This window comes from Fulmarus glacialis, unplaced genomic scaffold (genome assembly GCF_000690835.1).
Source record: "Fulmarus glacialis isolate BGI_N327 unplaced genomic scaffold, ASM69083v1 scaffold4532, whole genome shotgun sequence".
NCBI lineage: Eukaryota > Metazoa > Chordata > Aves > Procellariiformes > Procellariidae > Fulmarus > Fulmarus glacialis.
In genome coordinates, this window is record NW_009199741.1 from 148,365 (window position 1) to 165,691 (window position 17,327).

The 17,327-nt window shown below is 43.8% G+C and overlaps 1 protein-coding gene across 1 annotated transcript in view; it reads left to right on the forward strand.

Moving 5' to 3' along the window:
* Nucleotides 1-17,327, forward strand: part of MAGI1 (membrane associated guanylate kinase, WW and PDZ domain containing 1) — a gene marked incomplete at its 3' end in the record, with an annotated part of 158,217 nt that overhangs the window by 110,431 nt on the left and 30,459 nt on the right. Inside the window, exons 8-11 of the mRNA XM_009573348.1 lie at nt 22-110; nt 1,166-1,258; nt 4,926-5,108; nt 6,208-6,828. Of these exons, the coding sequence (XP_009571643.1) occupies nt 22-110; nt 1,166-1,258; nt 4,926-5,108; nt 6,208-6,828 (986 nt within the window). The remainder of the gene's footprint in view (nt 1-21; nt 111-1,165; nt 1,259-4,925; nt 5,109-6,207; nt 6,829-17,327) is intronic.

Genomic DNA, 17,327 nt, shown 5'->3' on the forward strand with positions numbered 1-17,327 from the left:
ATTGCTCTTTTTCATCCCCAGCCACATCAACCGGAAGACACAATATGAAAACCCAGTTCTTGAAGCGAAGAGGAAGAAACAGCTTGAGCAACAGCAACAGCCACCAGAAGGTTGGCACCACCGAGGGCGTGATGGTTGGGGTTTTCATGAGGGAATGTGCCCTCCCTCGCCTTGGCAGCACCATGCCAATGTGTTTGTCCTTCCTTCTGTGGCCACAACATTTAAAGACAAAATGTCCTGCGTAGGAAAGGTTGCATATGCCCTTCACATAAGATGCAGCAAAGGAGAAAATCTGAACCATTTAAACATAGTAGCTTTCACCCCTGTAATAGGGAGAGATTTTTCTGATAATGTCCTTTATTTCTGGAAAGTTTCTAGGCTTCCCAGAAACAATTAAAACACACGTCTTCCTCTTTAATCTGCTCCATCAAGTTACTCACTGTAGCTGGTGTTGTTCCAGTCTGTATTGGGACTCATAGGCTGTCGAAGGGGATGAGCAGTGGGCATTTACATGCGCACTAGAGAAACCCCTCTGCATGAGAGACGTTTAACCCAAGACCTTTGGATGTTGTCAACCTCTAACATCTGAAGTAATTTCATTATTTTAGAACACTTTTTTTTTCTTTTCCTTTTTTTTTTCCCCTTTTTTTTTTCCTTTCTTTTTTTTTTTTTTTTTCCTTTAAATGCAGCCCAACTGCAGTGAGGGGCCTGTGGCATTTGGGGTTGTTTTGGTACCTTCATAGCTTGTCACACCAAGTTATTTCACAACAGTTATTATCCAAGGAGAAAATAGTTTAGGCTTCAACATTCCTCCTTCAGCCCCATTGCCCACAACATCAGCTCTTGTACTTAGATGCCATGAGTGCCATGGAGAATAGATTTCATATAAATGCCGAGACCACTTGGATGCAAATCAAGTTGCAAGTTTGAGTGTGAGGTGGGGTGTCCCAGCAGACGGATCAATTGACCTGGACATAGAGAGTCCTCCAGAATTGGTTTTTGAACATCCCATTCATTTTATTCCCTTTCTCTGTGACTCCGTTTCCTCTCTTCCCATGCTTCTCACGTCTCCTCTGCTTGAACCCCACACTCCCAGTGTGTGTACGTGCAGGAGCTCACAGTGCTGTTGTGAAACGAGTAACATTTCCCTCTCTACCCTCTCTAGAATGGACAGAGGAGTGTCCATCTCTCCCACCACCCGCTGCTCCAAACCATGTTTCAAACAACCAGGAGGCAGTTCGGGAAGCACCAGTGCAAGGTAACAACCTTGTTAAACCAGTTGTAAAAGTGCAACAAGGTTTTTTTTCCTGAGAATGAAATTTCCTCAGCCACCAGCAAAGGGAGTATCTCCATGACTAGTGTCACGCACCAGGGCACGTGCCTGCTTATCTGAATTCCCATAGGTTTTGAGACTAGATGTTTCAAGACCACATTTGTTGCCAAATGCAAGAGGCAAATGAGATCGCCTGCATCAAAAAAGGATTATGGCTATTCTCTGTGTAGCGTTCCAAGTCTTTAAGAAGGCATGGTGAAAACATGAGTTACAACATCGGTGGGATTTAACCGCAACTGCGGTGGAGGCAAGTGCAAGTAGGAAGAGACCCTTTTCTACAGAGCTGTATGGACATGCAAGGATTAGTCTTTTACACCTTCTAAACTCTACTGAGTTTAGAATGTGGCTCTTATAATAAGATCTAGTGCAGAGATTTCTTTCTGTTCTCATGGGTCAACATTCCCTCCCAAAAAGCAGCACAAAATCTCACCATGTTGCACTGTGATTAAGACACAGACATGTATTAACATGGTCATGTTTTAGTTTGAGAGCCAAGGCCAATGTCATGCCATGTCTGCATTTGTGGGCAGGTAGAGTTTCAAGTTAAAGTAGTTAAGAGCCCTGGAAACTGGTCAGCGTGTTTGGGAGCTGTGAGGTGCATAGGTTGTCGGCACCGTTTGGCGGGACCTTGGTTTTGGAGAGCTTGGGTGCCTTCGTTGCATTTGTGACGTCTGAGCAGCCAGGTTCTGGAATTGCCAGGGATGAGTCTGGCTTGCAACTTTGTGGATATTCCTTTTTGTGTGCTTTGAATCCAAATGCAAATTTGGAGGGGGTAGGAGCTGGGAAAACACCAGAAGAGGGAGATCCTTTGCCATTTGGGGAGTTTTGCAGAGCTACCAGGCCTCCACGCTGAATCTGACTTTCTGTAGTAACAGAGGGTGAGGAGGCACCATGTCAGGGGCAAATTACATCCTCTTTCTGAAAAATCTGAATTGAAGCTCCTTTGGGAAGCTGTGCATAAGGAGAGAATGATAGTAGGTCCAAATACTGTGGACCTATTTGGAAGTTGCACATGTGTACAAATACTTTGGACTATTACAGCCGTATTTGTTAGTGTCAATGGTCTGTGTATAGCTAACTGCTCACAGACAGGACATGAATCGTTCCTGAATTTGCAGCGTGACCTGAAACATCGCCAGATCAGGTTGCCAGCAAGGGCAGAGAGTTCCACTTGTACCTGCTGCAGAACAAGTGCCTCTAGTTACAAGTGGTTGTAAGTAGGCTTCATCTTTGGCTGCATCTAAATTGCATAGCAAGCAAGTGGCAGGAACCAGAGGGTAGGGAAGGTGAGAGAGGAGGAATCTGGCTGGAGCACATCATCCTGACAGAGCTGGGAGCAGCCGGGGTGAGGCTGGCCCCAGGAGCTGGGAAATACTCCCTTGCTCTGCAGGTCAGCCATGGTTTCTGAAGGCGAGCCCGTCAGGGTGCTGCTCTCCCCGGCTGCCTTTCCTCCCTGCCAGGGAGTGCTCTCTGCTGCAGGTGGCAGCAGGTCAGCCCTTCCAATACAGACGTGCCAAATTTGACAGTATCCAAAGCCCCCAGCGCATTCCCGAGGGGTATTAGAGTACATTAGAGTAATCCAGACTTGCAGCAAGGAAAAATGCGGGAGCTCTGGGGATGGTGCCCTGACCACCAGGCATCTGGGGTTAGGCATCCCTAAAGGGGATCAGAGTGCCCCAAAAATGCTGGTCTTCCTCAGGGAGACATCTGTGAATGCCACCTCTGCCTTTTACACTTTTACACTGTCAGGCCGGAGCAAGGGCTGCCCAAGCATCCGTGCGTGGCAACACAAAGGACCTGTCACACAGAGGGTGACGTTAGAAGCATCACTCAGCTCTCCACCCACTCCCCACTGCCAGCTACCGAAATTTTGCAACAGCGTTACAGGAGAGCATTAGCCTGTCTCAGCATCACTCTGAGTGACATGTCCTGTTACCCACTGATGACTCCTTCTCTCTTTCATTCCTTCCTCTTCCTTTCTCAGTGCTGCTCCCTCTTCTCCCACTCCCCATTTGCAGCAGCCATTTCCAGCCTCCCTGTCCCCCTGCCCTATGCCCAGGGGTTTCCATCTCTCCCAGTGATGGTACTGCTGGTGGGGACGTGGGGGTCCTTGTGCCCCTGGCACCGCTCTCCCAGCTGGGGTTTTGTAGATACACTCATTTAAAATGTGATCCCCTCCCAAATGCTGTAGGTGGGACATAGCCTGTGGTTATGTTACTACAGGGCAAGTTCACCCTGTATTTGTAGGCAGATGCTAGCAAGCTGTGCTTGTTCTGCTTCTCTTTTGAACCAGAAATCAGCACAGGACCAACCCCGCTGCACGCTGCCTCTCAGCCATGTTTGTTACCTGAGACGTTGGGTTGCACGTTGATAGTCAGGGCTTTTTTGCAGCTTGGGGTCTGAGCAGAGCATCTGCCCACAATGTGCAGGATTACCGTGTTCCTGTGCTACCCCTCAAAGGCAAAAGGCTGCAAGTCCTCACACTGCCCACTCATCTTCAAATATACTTTTTTCCCTCCAGTCAAAGGCTAACAAGTCTCGAATCCCCTCGCTCTCCTTTAAGGTCTCCTTTCTGAACAGAGGACCATGGCAATGCTGCCAAAGTTTTTGAAAGTACACCAGCTCTCCTGGCTGCGATACACACTGCTGATCCTGGAGCTGTCACCAGAGGGCTTAGCGGCACAGTCTTTTCCCCTCTAAGCGTTAAAAACAATTAAAAGTGCAAAGGTGTTTAGTGTTGGCGTTGTGAAGTACAGCAACTGTGATTTCTTTTCCAAGCCTGTGCAACATGCTTTGCAAGGATGTGCTTTTGTCTTAGGAGCACCTTGTTCCCTCTTAACCGTGCTCCCAGAGAGCATTAACAGCCCTCCTGCACAACCGCTCCAGTCCCAGGCTGCTCTTTGAGCCATACTTCACAACGGCAGTGTTTCATCCACAATAGGCAAGGAGCAGAAAGGAAAGAGAAAAGACTTCAAACAGTGTCTGAAGAACAACATCAGCACCCTCCCCTTTTTCACCAGAAGAAGTCACAGGGCGGTAGCGACGGTGGGGCGGGGGGGGTCATGCTAAAGAGTTACGCAGGGTATTGCCACAGCTCAGAAGTTGCTTTTCGCTTGGTCGGTTGGGAGAAAGCCAAGTGGTGAAAAACATAATGATATTCCTTTCTGCATAAATTCTTGCTGCAGACTCCTTCTGTAGGAGGCATTTGTGCTGCCCCTGTCCCATCCTTCCTGGGATGGATATAACCACCTCAGGACAGAGATGAGACACATTTCTAAGCCAGCATTGCCAGCTTTAATATATTGCATTCCTTAAAGCAGCATGTTTTCCCCTTTGTAGCCTTGGGGCTTTGGTGTGCACAACCACAGCTAACAAAGCACCAGGGATTTTGCTCACTCTTTTTACTGCATGATTGGATCCAAGGAGATGGGTGGAGTGCGATGAGGTGAGAGGATGCTGGAGTGAAGTTCAGTCCCGTCCCAGCACACCGCTGTGTTTGTCCGTGTACTTGTTAGAGCAGGGAGGGGCAGAGAAAAAACAGATCAAACCCTCTTGCCTGCCTGTTTATAGATTTTCCAAACTTCCTACACAGGAAAACCTTTTTTTACACGAAACCCTTCTGAGTTGAAAGGGAAGTTCATCCACACCAAGCTAAGGAAAAGCAGCAGGGGTTTTGGCTTCACTGTCGTTGGAGGGGATGAGCCGGATGAATTTCTCCAAATCAAAAGTTTGGTGCTTGACGGCCCCGCAGCACTGGATGGCAAAATGGAAACAGGTACCGATGCTTTAAGTCAAAATCACCGCCACCACTTTGGTTTATGTTTTTACAGCTGGCTTTATGTGCAATTCATAAAGAACTTCAGTCCTCATCCTTTTTTTGGGGAAAGGCATTCAGCTTTCCAATCAGCAAGCAGGGAAGTGAGATACATTGAGGGATATGTTCAAAATCTTATAGCAAGGCATTTCACATGCTGGAAATTCACTTCAGGTGTCAAAATATCCAGCTGGGGCTCTGCCAGCTCCTGCTCTCCCCACACTGACCTGTGGAGAGGAGCCAGCGGTCATAGGGTCCCACGTCAGGCTGCAGGTCACTGTGCCCCACCGTGGCAATGGCTGCGGTATTTTTGTAGGGCTGCATCACTGTGTGTTTTTGTATCTGCCATGCCGCTCACCCCCTCTCCAAAGCTATTCCCAGGGAACGGGCAGAGGAGTGGGCTAGTTTGCATTTCCCTGTGTGGAGGCACCAAGGGCCAATTTGTTTTGCCAGAGATCAGGCCCAGCATGATGAAATCCTGTTTGGATTCACCTGAGGTCACAACTCCTCACTTCCAGGTGGAGCATCACAACATTAAACATCCCTGTGTTGCAGACCCAGTGTTAAAAAATGAATCATAACTTAATCGATACCTAGATTTCAGGCTGAAGTATGTCTGAGACATGACATGTGGCACCGTATTTGAGCAGTTGGTATTTGAGAGCCTTCTGTTATAGCTCTCATGTGCTCTCAGTTTTGTTTCTATCATATGTCAGTGTAGCACAGTGTATAACAGTGAGAGCTGGGCTTCGAAATAACTGTTAAATGGGCCATATACTATCATTCAAATTTATTAATTTTTTGCATGAGCCAATTCCATTTTCACTTTCAAAAAACATATATGTATATAAAGGCTTTATGCAGTGGATCCATTGTGTACAGATAGTTCTTGCTTGCCCAAGTGTCACCGCTCCTTTTCCTTGCAAAAGTACTTAAACGCTACTATTTATCTGTGAGTGGTACTTGTGGATGCTGCGGATCAGCTTGCAGGCTCTAGTCCTCACCTTCCTGGGGTGCACAAAATGTATGTGTTTGGTATACCTGTCTGTGTCCTCTGCAGGGGACGTCATAGTCAGCGTGAACGATACCTGTGTGCTGGGGCACACTCACGCTCAAGTTGTGAAGATCTTCCAGTCCATCCCCATCGGTGCCAGCGTGGACCTTGAACTGTGCCGAGGCTACCCACTGCCCTTTGATCCCGATGATCCCAACACGAGCCTGGTTACGTCCGTGGCAATTTTGGACAAAGAGCCGATCATTGTGAACGGGCAGGAAAATTACGACTCCCCTGCGAGCCACAGTAGTAAAACAGGGAAAGTAAATGGCACAAAGGAAGCAAGACCCAGCAGCCCGGCTGAGGTCTCTTCCAACGGACCCCATGGTTACCCCAATGACACGGTCTCTTTGGCATCTTCGATAGCAACACAACCTGAACTCATAACTGTGCATATAGTGAAAGGGCCTATGGGCTTTGGGTTTACTATAGCAGACAGTCCCGGTGGGGGTGGCCAAAGAGTGAAACAAATTGTGGACAGCCCACGGTGCCGCGGCCTGAAGGAGGGCGATCTTATAGTCGAAGTCAACAAGAAGAATGTGCAGAGCCTCACTCACAACCAGGTGGTGGATATGCTGATTGAATGTCCTAAGGGAAGCGAAGTCACGTTGCTGGTGCAGCGAGGAGGTAAGTCTTCAAAACTGCTTTAAAATATTTCTTCTTGAAACTTAAAAAAAACCCATGTCATGAAAGACCTGCTCTCCTAAACTTCTCTGTAGAAATGGTTTATGTCCTGAGGTGTAGGAACTGCCCCAAGCTGGCAGTGGTCAGGTCACGTAGGTGGTTAAAATTATTTATTGTTTGATGCTGCACTGGAGGGAATGTTCATGTAGTTCCCATGCGCACGTGCACTACACCCGTCTTCTGGTAATGCACAAAAGGGTGGTATGGTTACACCTTTACTTACATAACAAACCCTGATCTCATGCTCGTAAAACTTCATTATTTTAAATAGAACATGGACATTTCTTGAGCTGTTTTGGGTGATGGAAGAGGCTGGTAATACGTTCTGTAATTTACAGTGTGCAAAATCAGATATCCGATGACTTTTCACTGTGGAAGGCTTACACCTGGGATACAGTTGGGAGTGGAAGGGAGAATTTAAATTTCTCCAAGTTGTAAGCAATTGAAATGTTACTTCTGGACATGTTTATTTAATCGGGAGCCACCAGCAGGTACAAAAAACACCCTACAGGCAGTATGCCTGCAGCCCACGTGGGAGCATGGATAGTAGGTAACCTGTCAGTGGGGTCAGTCCATCCACAGGAACAAAAACATGGTAAGTGTAAAGTAATCTGAGGTAGCACACCCCACCTCGCAGCACACTTTTAGTCTGTGGTTTAAAATTACTGAAACAGTTAGCATCGAGCTCGCAGGGAAAGTCCATGTCAGCTGTTGAGTGCCAAGTCAAGAGCAGAGGGATCGGCTTTCCCTCTCTCTGCTCTGGCATTGGCAGCGGGGATCCGAGAGGGGCAAAGCCCCGGCCCCGCTGCACTCCCTTTCCCATGCAGCGTTTTTTATGGACAACACGCAGATTGCTGCTCAGCGCCTTGCAGGGATGAGCACGCTGTAGAGGCAGAGTTAAGCTGACAAATAGGTGCTGAACGCAGCCCCCAGCCAGCCCTGGGAGGAGTGTTTGATATAAAAGGACTCTTCTGATGCCTTTTCTAAAGTGTTTTGATTGTAGTAAGTTAGCAACAAATGCCAGTCCATTTTAATGGGGGACAAGCTACTTTCTGAATTTGCAACTCTGGTTTCTTGTTTTTAAAGACCTGTTTCAAGGAATTGAGGACACTGATTCTGCAATTAATAGTAGCTCTGGGGAAAGCACTGCCTTTCTTATACTCCTTCCTTTCCAAGTGCTTACTGTGTTGTTGTATTTTGATAGTAAATTAAAAATTAGAGAACAGAATATATTAAGAATTCTCCAATTTTCAAAGTGTGAGTTTCTTAAAGACTTCAATACTAGAGAGGTTTAAAAAATGCACTGCGTTCTCATGATTAATATATGTATTATGGAGAAAATATGGTTGGAAGAAAAATAGCAGCTATTATTAATCCTCCTGGAGAGCGTATATATATCTGGTAACACCATACATTAATTATTTGAATTGTGGCTGACATTTAATAATCCTCCTTATGCCTTGAAGGCATAATGAAAAGATTTGATGAGGAAGTAAAAGCATAGTTTTAATAAGATAGTAAATAGTTCCCAGGTAATCTTGCTGAATCTCTCTCTTCTTTTTTTATTTAATCGAGATACTAACCGCATGTTAAGCATTTTCTATCACCTTCCTAGATAGATACTCCTTGCACTGCCTCCCTCCCTCCTTCAAGGTCCTGACATTTCTATCTCGGCGTAGAGCACTTGCAGTTCCAAATTTCACGCTCTCATGGTACGGGACTCAGGAACGGTGGTGGCCCCGGATCCACAGTTAATCCTTGAAACATGTTTTTCTTCACATCCAGAAGACGGCTGGACCGAAAGGCACACAAGCTGTGGCACAGAAGCCAAGCAGAATACAGGCAGCGATAGTAGCCCCAGAATCAAAAACAGTCGGGTTTGCTTAAAGCTTGTAAGATGGAGCTGGCTAAAATGCACCTGGCACTCAGTGCTCCTGCACTTGGGTCCTTTCTCCCGTAACTTTACCTCGTGTTACCCCTGCCAAGTCTTTTATCAGAAGTACCATTCCCAGACAAGGTGCCGCTATTTATTTTGGTCCGATTACAGAAATGTATTTGGCTCTGGTGTCTGATAAGCTCCTTCAGGGCTCTTGAAGCAGTTCTTCTTTAGCTTCACTGCCAGTTGTCCTTTCCTCCTCCTCCCTCTGGTGTCCAGTGAAGAAAATGCTGTCAGGCATCGTTGCATTAGCCTAACATTTGCATTCAGTCAGGCTTTGCATGAAGCATCCCTGCAACACTAAGGCTGGTGTTCAGACCTGTCGAAAGGATTTGTCAGAAGTGATTACTAATCAGGCAGAAAAATATCAGAAAGAGACGTGTAATATACAGGAAAAGCTCTGCCTGCCCCAAGCTCCCGGTGCACTCCCAACAACAAGGTTTAATTGTTAAAATGCAAACCTACAGCCACTGAGAGCAGCCTGTAAAATATTTACTGTAAAGTGTATTCACCTGAAGCGCTGGCTTATGGGCGCGGGCGAGTCCTGCCATTGCCTTTGAGCGAGGAACAGAAGGGTGGTTTCAGGAAGGATGAAGCTGAAATGCCCCCTCTGTGTGCCCGGCTGCTCACGTGTCATCTGAAAATCATTTGCAGGACTCATTCAAGATTGGGGCAGGGGGATAAATTCATTAAGAGAGGGACAATGTCAGGTCACTGAGATTCTGTTTCCAGAGGCCCCACAGAAAACTTGCCTTATGTATGTTCTGGTTTAATTTTTTATTTTCCCCTTCCTCCTCCCCTCTCTAGGCCTTAATTACATTATTGCTGTTGTTTTCCTATTTCACCTATACGTAGCGCTGGATAAAACTCACTGAGCATATCTCATGGTTTGGACTTCAACGCTTGAGGGGTTCAGAAGGTTGAACTCCAAGCAGAGGCAGGGTGCAGAGTTAATTGGGCTGTACGCGAGACCAGATCGGAAAAGCTGCTTTTGCTTAGCAAAATGAATGGACAGAGAGGACAAAATTATTGTCTCTAACTATTAGGTAGGAGAGACAGGACATACTTAAACCGAAGAGAGATCTTGGCTGAAGAACAACTGGGTGTTGTTCGGCCGTGAGTAATTTAAGCTGTAAATAAGAAGAAAGTGCCAACCCATTAGAGCCTGTAAGTCAAACTGGAGGAGGCGTAAAGCCTTTGCTGCCTGAAGGTGAAGGTTTGAAGGCGATATGACATGGTGCCTGCAACAGCAGAGGAGACGCTTGATAACCCAGCAGGACCATTCAAGGGCTGGATACCTGAAGGTAAACCAGCGCTACTGGTTACAAAATGCAGAATTAAGCGTATGTTTTTGTCCCTGCACTGCACAATGTGATTACATATTTCAGTTATTTTAAAGAATTATTGTTAATAAGACCACAAAAGGCACACCTTTATTTTGAATATTTGTAGCTGAAAAGCTTCTTTTAACCTTCTACCTACAAAGTACATAAAGTACTTTTCTCAAAAAAGAAAAAAAAAAAAAACAGAGAAAGAAGGTAATAATATTTGCCACTTGAAATCCATTTGTCATTGAAGTCTTGTCTATGCACAGTAATCGACTGAAATAAGCAATTCTCAAATACCTCTCCATTCTGCACAGATTCTATTCATCATAAAAGCAACATTTTGTCAGAATAATTTCCCTGCTTCCCAAGGGACTTGGTTGTGTCTATGCTGGGACAGGTGGGGGGCTGTTTCAGAACAAGTTATTCTGCAAAACTCCTGTGCTGTATTTTTTGGAGTCACTAAGATCTCACATTTGTTTCAGTAAGAACATTTTATGTCTTACTGATGTATTTTGTGAATTACCTCAGATTAAAGAGGATTATTTTTCTCCTTTTTTCTTAAGGTCAGTCTTCAGTTCAGGTCTTCCAAAAATATGGTGATTCGTTTGTGTTCAATTACAAGAATTAAGCTGAGCAGTTTTCATGCAGGTTTGAATGGACAGTTTCCCTTCAAAGCTTTCACAGTTAGCGCTCACTAGCATCTTTATTCACGGGAAGGTCGAAAATACAATAAACCTTGAGCCGGATCTACATAATCCCCTTGAAGGTGTGTTCCCACTTTGCTCCAGATCAAAGTGAAAGCAAGCAGGTGAAATGTCACTCACATGTCATGTGCAAATCAGTGGAGTTTCTAATTCACATTAAACTGGGGAATGGAAATCTGTCTTCTGAAAAATATATGGTATATATGCTAGAGTTTCAAAACTAAATGTATTTTGTGGGAAGAAGAACCAATGCAACATTTGTCTAAATGCCGGTCAGTGGGCGCCTGAGTCTTACCTCCATGTAAAAGCAAACTCCATAGTAAATTCCCTGTTCATGGTTCAATTGAATGGAAGGTGTTTGTGGGGAGCGATGAGGTAGGTGGAAGTGGGGAGAGGTCTGTGTCAATAGTCCTGCTCATTTGGTCCTTGACTCAGTGGTCTTAAGAAGGTCCTTGTGATACACGTAACTGCAACAAAGATTTGCAGCAACGGAACAGAATTACAAAGCTCTAAAGCAATAAACAATAAGTTTCCTTAGCTAGATGGACCTTCCCTTGATGTTCTGGTGATGCTCTTGGCATGTGGGGGTGATTAACCTCTGACACTTCCCACGGAGAGGAGTTAACTCCTCCTTCTTGTGCTGAAAACCTGTGCTAGAGTAAACTGCCCTGGACTTGAAGGCCCTTTTTGTAGCCTAAAATGGAAGGACATCTTTTTTCTCTATTTATCTTGTCTCCATGCCATTGAAAGATTGCCTAGTAATATAAAGATACGTGTCTTTTTCTTTACGCTGCTTGCTGCAGCTTCAGGCTCCCCCCCAGCCAGGGCAGAGAGTTACAAGATCCTTTAGACACAGTGGGAAAACTTTACGAACAACGTATCATAACAACTTATAATTGCAAGCACATTATAACAGTATAATTGGAATCAGATTGCTCTTTGAGATTTAGAGTGTCAAAATACAATGCTCAGGCATAAATGAGCAGTGGCTTTGAGCATGAAATATCTGAGCTGAGTGAAATCCGTTACCGCTGCAGGTTTCAGAGGACATCTCCTCACTACTCCAACACACCTATCAGTCTGAATTTTATAAGCAAAAATATTGTCTTTGTACTTGTTTATCGAGATCCTCTCCCCCCACGGAAATGAAATTTTCCCTTTCTGTCCTTGCCAGAAGTGTTGGAAATGGATCATTTAGTGGTAAGAGCCAAACAAACAAAAAAAAAGCAATATCTCAGTGTTGGAATTAGAGCTCTTTTTCAATTGCTATCCCTAATGATGTAAAACCATGGTAATTAGAGCTGCATTCAGCTATTCAGTGCAGACTTGAACTCTTTTGAACAAGCTCCTCACTTCTGTTTGCCCTTTAGGCTTGCAGTGAAGAGTGAGTTGAAAGTCATGCCACTTAAGCATCTAGCTGCCAGAAAATTTCAAACTGTCTTAGCAGCTGCTGAGTTAGAGAAAAAGTGAGTCCAAACTGCATTTAGGACAAAAATCACAACCTGGGAATCATCTGACCGTTACCACAGAGCTTGTTTGCCTGTGCCAAAGCTTCTGGAAAGGGAAGAAAAAAGTTCATCATTTCCAGCAGTGTTTTCAGTTCCTGATACAGAGGGAGCAGAGCATTTTACTGAGGTCTTTGTCCCGTGTTTGGGTCCGTAGGAACCCCCCCTGAACCCCATCTCGCTGGGCACAGAGCTGCCGGTACCGATCATCGTGCATGCCACCTTTATGGTTGGTTTTCTTACTCTACTCCCCAGCCCACCACGTTGTGGTAGCTTCTTCCCTCACCCAGAGCAGGAGCAGATCTAATTCCTCTGTGCCATCTGGTGTGCTCGACTGACCTCTACATTTTTTTGAAAATCCCATTTCAAGTCAGCTCTTTTTTCCTTGCCTTACTTCTGTCAACCGCTACCAGCTACCGAAGTTCCCAGTACCTTCTACTCAGGTATCTCCCATCAAACCTGTTTGTTGAATCTCTCAGCAATTTGTCACTCAGTATAGGTTATTTTGAGCTGTACACTGAAAAATACCTGATGTTGTAGTACAAGTAATCCCATCCAGAAATAACAGGTGGGGGGATATTTTTGATAGCTCAGAGGCACCCCTCACTGGTTAGTAAATTAAATATAAAAAATCAGAATCATAGTATGCTTAAAGAAATATATGTCCATGTGTAATGCCAAGATTTATTTTTCAAGTTCATTACTTCATATTCCAGGATTTTTACTTTGTAATTCTACAGTAATGGATTTCCTGATTAAATTGGGAATCTCATTTGGTATTTAAAAATCTGTCTTCAATTGTTTCCTCTTGTTTATTTTTGTTACTATTTTCTTTAAAGAGATTTGCCTGGCAAGAAGGGAATCAGATTAGTAAAGTTTGTAAGTTGGTCTACAAACTGCATTAGAAATGAAATGAAATGTTTTTTAAATGTTTTGCAATGTTAGTTTTCCATTTTCTAAAAATAGACAATCCTAGTAAAAATACATTGCTAAAACTTAGGACTTTTGTGCAGGGAAGGAGCAGGTCTGGGGGAACCTTTAGCTGGGAATAGCTGCATCTTTTTTTCCCAAGCCACCAAGTCACTCTTTGTTATTCTCTTCTCTCTGTTAAGTGGAATTATATTCTAACAAGGCCAAAAAAAGCTGATGAGACTTTAAAGCAAGTTTAAAGCAAGTTTGATGTCACATTTACTATTCTCTTAAATCCTTATTCTGATTAGGGACTAGTATATCAAGAAGCAGATACAAAAATCAGTTGAAGTCAGGCAAAGATGAAATAAAGGAAGTGTTACACATTTTGATATTTTTAAGAAGTTTGAAGTTCATACCCCTTATTAGAATTGCTTATGTGCGTGTATTTCAATCCACTGTGCAAGTTAATTTTCCTCTAAACAGCTCCGGAGTGTTAGATACGCCTTTTTGGGGCAGCGCTGTGTATTGTTATGCAGCACCATACACTGATCACTGGTAATTGGTTTTGTAAAGCAAGCTAGCAGGAACTTGTTTTCTCTTTGTGATAAAAATAAGCCAAACTTAACATTTAAAATCAGGTCGTCTTATAAATAATGTAATATTTTGGGATTACACAGTGTTTTTCTCCTTCAAAGTGCTTTACAGGTGTTAATCTTAGTGACATTAGCCGTTTATTTTTGATGATCTGAATTTGCAAGGGTTGGGATAACTCTGCTTACCAGAAACATGAAGGGGGAAATTTTGGTGCTGCTGAAGTCCATGGCAAGGCTCCCATTAGACTCCAGGAGGCAGCAGGGTTTCACCAAGGTTTTGGATGCCTACAAATGCCTGCAGCCACAAAGGGTAATTGTGAGTAGCTTGTTCAGACACCAAATAGTTTGATGTGCGTTACTAATGTTCATACAAATAGTGCATTTGCAGGAACTAATTAATTAGCATTACCAGGTCGTGCTGGAGTTTCTCAATGCAAGGCATCCAGTTGAAATAGTAAGCGACAAATTCAAATATCAACCTCAAAAAGCCCAAGCGCTTAAAAATCCTGTGTTAAGCTCCCAAAATTCCAGGTATAAAAATACCACATGGGAGTTCTTTCTGTCTTTTTATTTCAAGCCTCTAGTATTCATATCCAATTGCCTTTTCTAAACGCTGGGAGGCTAAGAAACTCCATTGTCACATGAGCACCTGATTCCAAAAACAACAGCTTTATAATATTACAGTTCTGATAATAAAGGAGAATCGGCATCGCTGGTATGTGGACATTTTAATTGCCTGCAGAATTTCCAGCTCTTGCTGGTATGATACATGCAAAGTGCTGATACTAATCTGTTAGTCATTTGAGGCACAAGTGTTTTCTCCTCAACTAGCCTTCATTAACTCCATTTGTACTGATTCTCTTCTAAAAATGAGTAAGCAAATGAAGAGATGCCTGTGAAATCTGCTTTTTGGGTCAGCATTAGTTATACATCAGTTGCCCTGCATTTTTGTGGCAGCATGGCCTATCTGTACTATAGGTCGTTCCCCCCAGATATATGTGTCATCTGACCTCCAGAGTCACTTGGAAGGGTAAAATAGGATAGAACAGTTGCTGATTCATTGCTTGGCATTTTGTTACACGTTTTGCTTTAATTTCAAGGGCTGAGATAATTTCCTAAAGTTTTGAGATATTTCACGAAGCATGCTTTAAGGCCAGGAGGAAACCCATACTTTAATTATTAAGGAGGTGAACAATTAATGTATTTGGAATAATAAAATAATGTCAGTTTTGCGTAATCTTGCCTGCTGACAGCACAATAGTGGTGGTGTGCACGTTATGCGCACGGCTGCCTTTCTGTGGCAGGGAATCTAGATCTGCTTTAAAATCAGTAAGAAAACCAAAGCATTTGCTGAATGCTGGAAGAAAAAAAATGTCTGAAATCTTCCCATCGGGATGTTTTATTGCATGAACCACCTTATCTTGCAGAAAGCAGTAGGCTCTTAGATGAGAACAAAACAGGAGGTTGCTTAGCAAATGAAAGATGAGGGCTCTGAAATGCTTTCTAAAGGCTTTTTTTTTCTCCCCTAGCTTGAGGTTTTGAAAGTTGGCTTTTTTTTTCCCCTTATGTTTTGATTTGGTTTTGGTATTAAATGCTGAAGTGGTATAAGTGGAGCAACTGAAACCCACACAGTGTTGTTTTATATCAAATGTGATGTGATATAACACAAGGTGGCACAGCAGAACCCAATACTATGCATGAGATAAGGCAGATTTAGCTAGAGATGTGCCTCCCACATCTTCATCAGGATTTGCACAGCGGGAAATGGAGCAGACTTGGAGCTGTGCAGCGAGGAGGGTTTTATTCCACCCAGTTTTCCCTCCTACCCTTACATACCGCCTGTGCGGCACTTTGGTGTGCGTGTGCTTGTAAATAACGAGGTTTTGTCAGCCACGTTGCAGGTAGGTGCGGCGGCTGCTCCCTGATTTGGCATTATAATAACCAGTCATAACAGAATTAATGAGGTATCAGAAATCCAAGAAAGGTCTTTGTTTATCACTGTAATTAAATACATTCGGAGAGTCATTAAAAGCAATAGCAGGTGGGCAAAACTGAGGAAGAAAGATGGCTTTGTAATGGCCTAGTCAATGGTTTTGTTCTGAGACAGACTGTTTTTAAATATCTATCCTCATGTCTAAGTCTATTCTGAATTTAATTTTTTTTTCCCATTCTGCATTGGGGTTTTATGTTTATTCGTTTTCATGGGGTTTTTTTCTTGGTCAGATGGACTTATTTTTGTGATGGTGATAGTAGTTAGGACTTTACCAGCTTTAAGACCCTGTTAAAGCTGTGTCTTTTGTGCCAGAAGACCTGCAATGTACCATGAATTGGACTTCAGAAGTTGGCAGGGCTTGTAGACCAGGCAGATTTGGTAGAGGAGGCTGAGCTTCAGGGAGATGGTGCAGCTGGCTGAGGGTGCTGGGGCAGGTCAGGGCCCTGTGGCTGGGGACACATGAAGGTAATGTTGGTAGGGATGTGGCAGGTGAATATCAGTCCCCAGAAGTTTTGACTCCATCTTTATCCTTAAGGGTTAATTTCTGAGATGTACAGTTACATACTTGGAAGTATATTGAGTTACTGATTTATTTTAAAGGAAAACTGTATTTTGAATCTAATAAAGTTATGTTTTGTGAAAACATCTGCAAAACCATTGTCCTCTAGTAAAGATTTTCTGTCTTAGTGTGCCATGTGTGCATGTGCACCCCCCAGGTCTGAATCTGGCTAATCATTCCGTAAATATTAGCTTATTATTAAGGGATGTTATTTATTAATAGCAACATCAAACTAATGCCAAGAGGGCTCTATATGTAGGCGTCCCCTTTGTGCAGGCTGCTCTCCAAGTATGAAATATGAGAATCTGCCATAAGCCACACAGGTTTGAGCATGTGGATTTACACCTTGTAACAGTGCTGTGATAAGTCTGAAGACAAACACCCTCGCTGAGCAGGATAAATACAGATGTGACAATAGCAAAATATGGTTTCTCCTCTACCAGCGTCCTCCGTGCTGAGCTTGGAGTGGCACATGAGATTGGCCTTGAGGTACTGCTGCCCCCATGGCCGTGCCACAGGACAGCCAGCTGAGGAGAGGGAGTTTGGGACTGGACATCTTCAAAATTGCAGCATGCCCAAAAAAACTGAGAGATGTGCTCTAGAAATAAAGCTTGCAAGTCGTGCATTTTGTGGGCTTGTGGAAAAGGGTAGGTACCTTCATGCATATCCACACATGTATGCTTATGTATATGAACAAAAAAAAGTAATACATGTGTACACACACACATCTCTATGTAAAAAGAACATGGGGGTTTTTAATTACTTTCCAATTCTGGTGTTTACCTTCTCAAATTCATGAGTTTTCAGAAATTTAATGTCTATGTACATATTTGTTTAAATATTAACAGAGATTTTCATCTAAGCATATGACTCCAACAGCTCAAGCTTTAGGAAAAACTCTTCATTTAATGA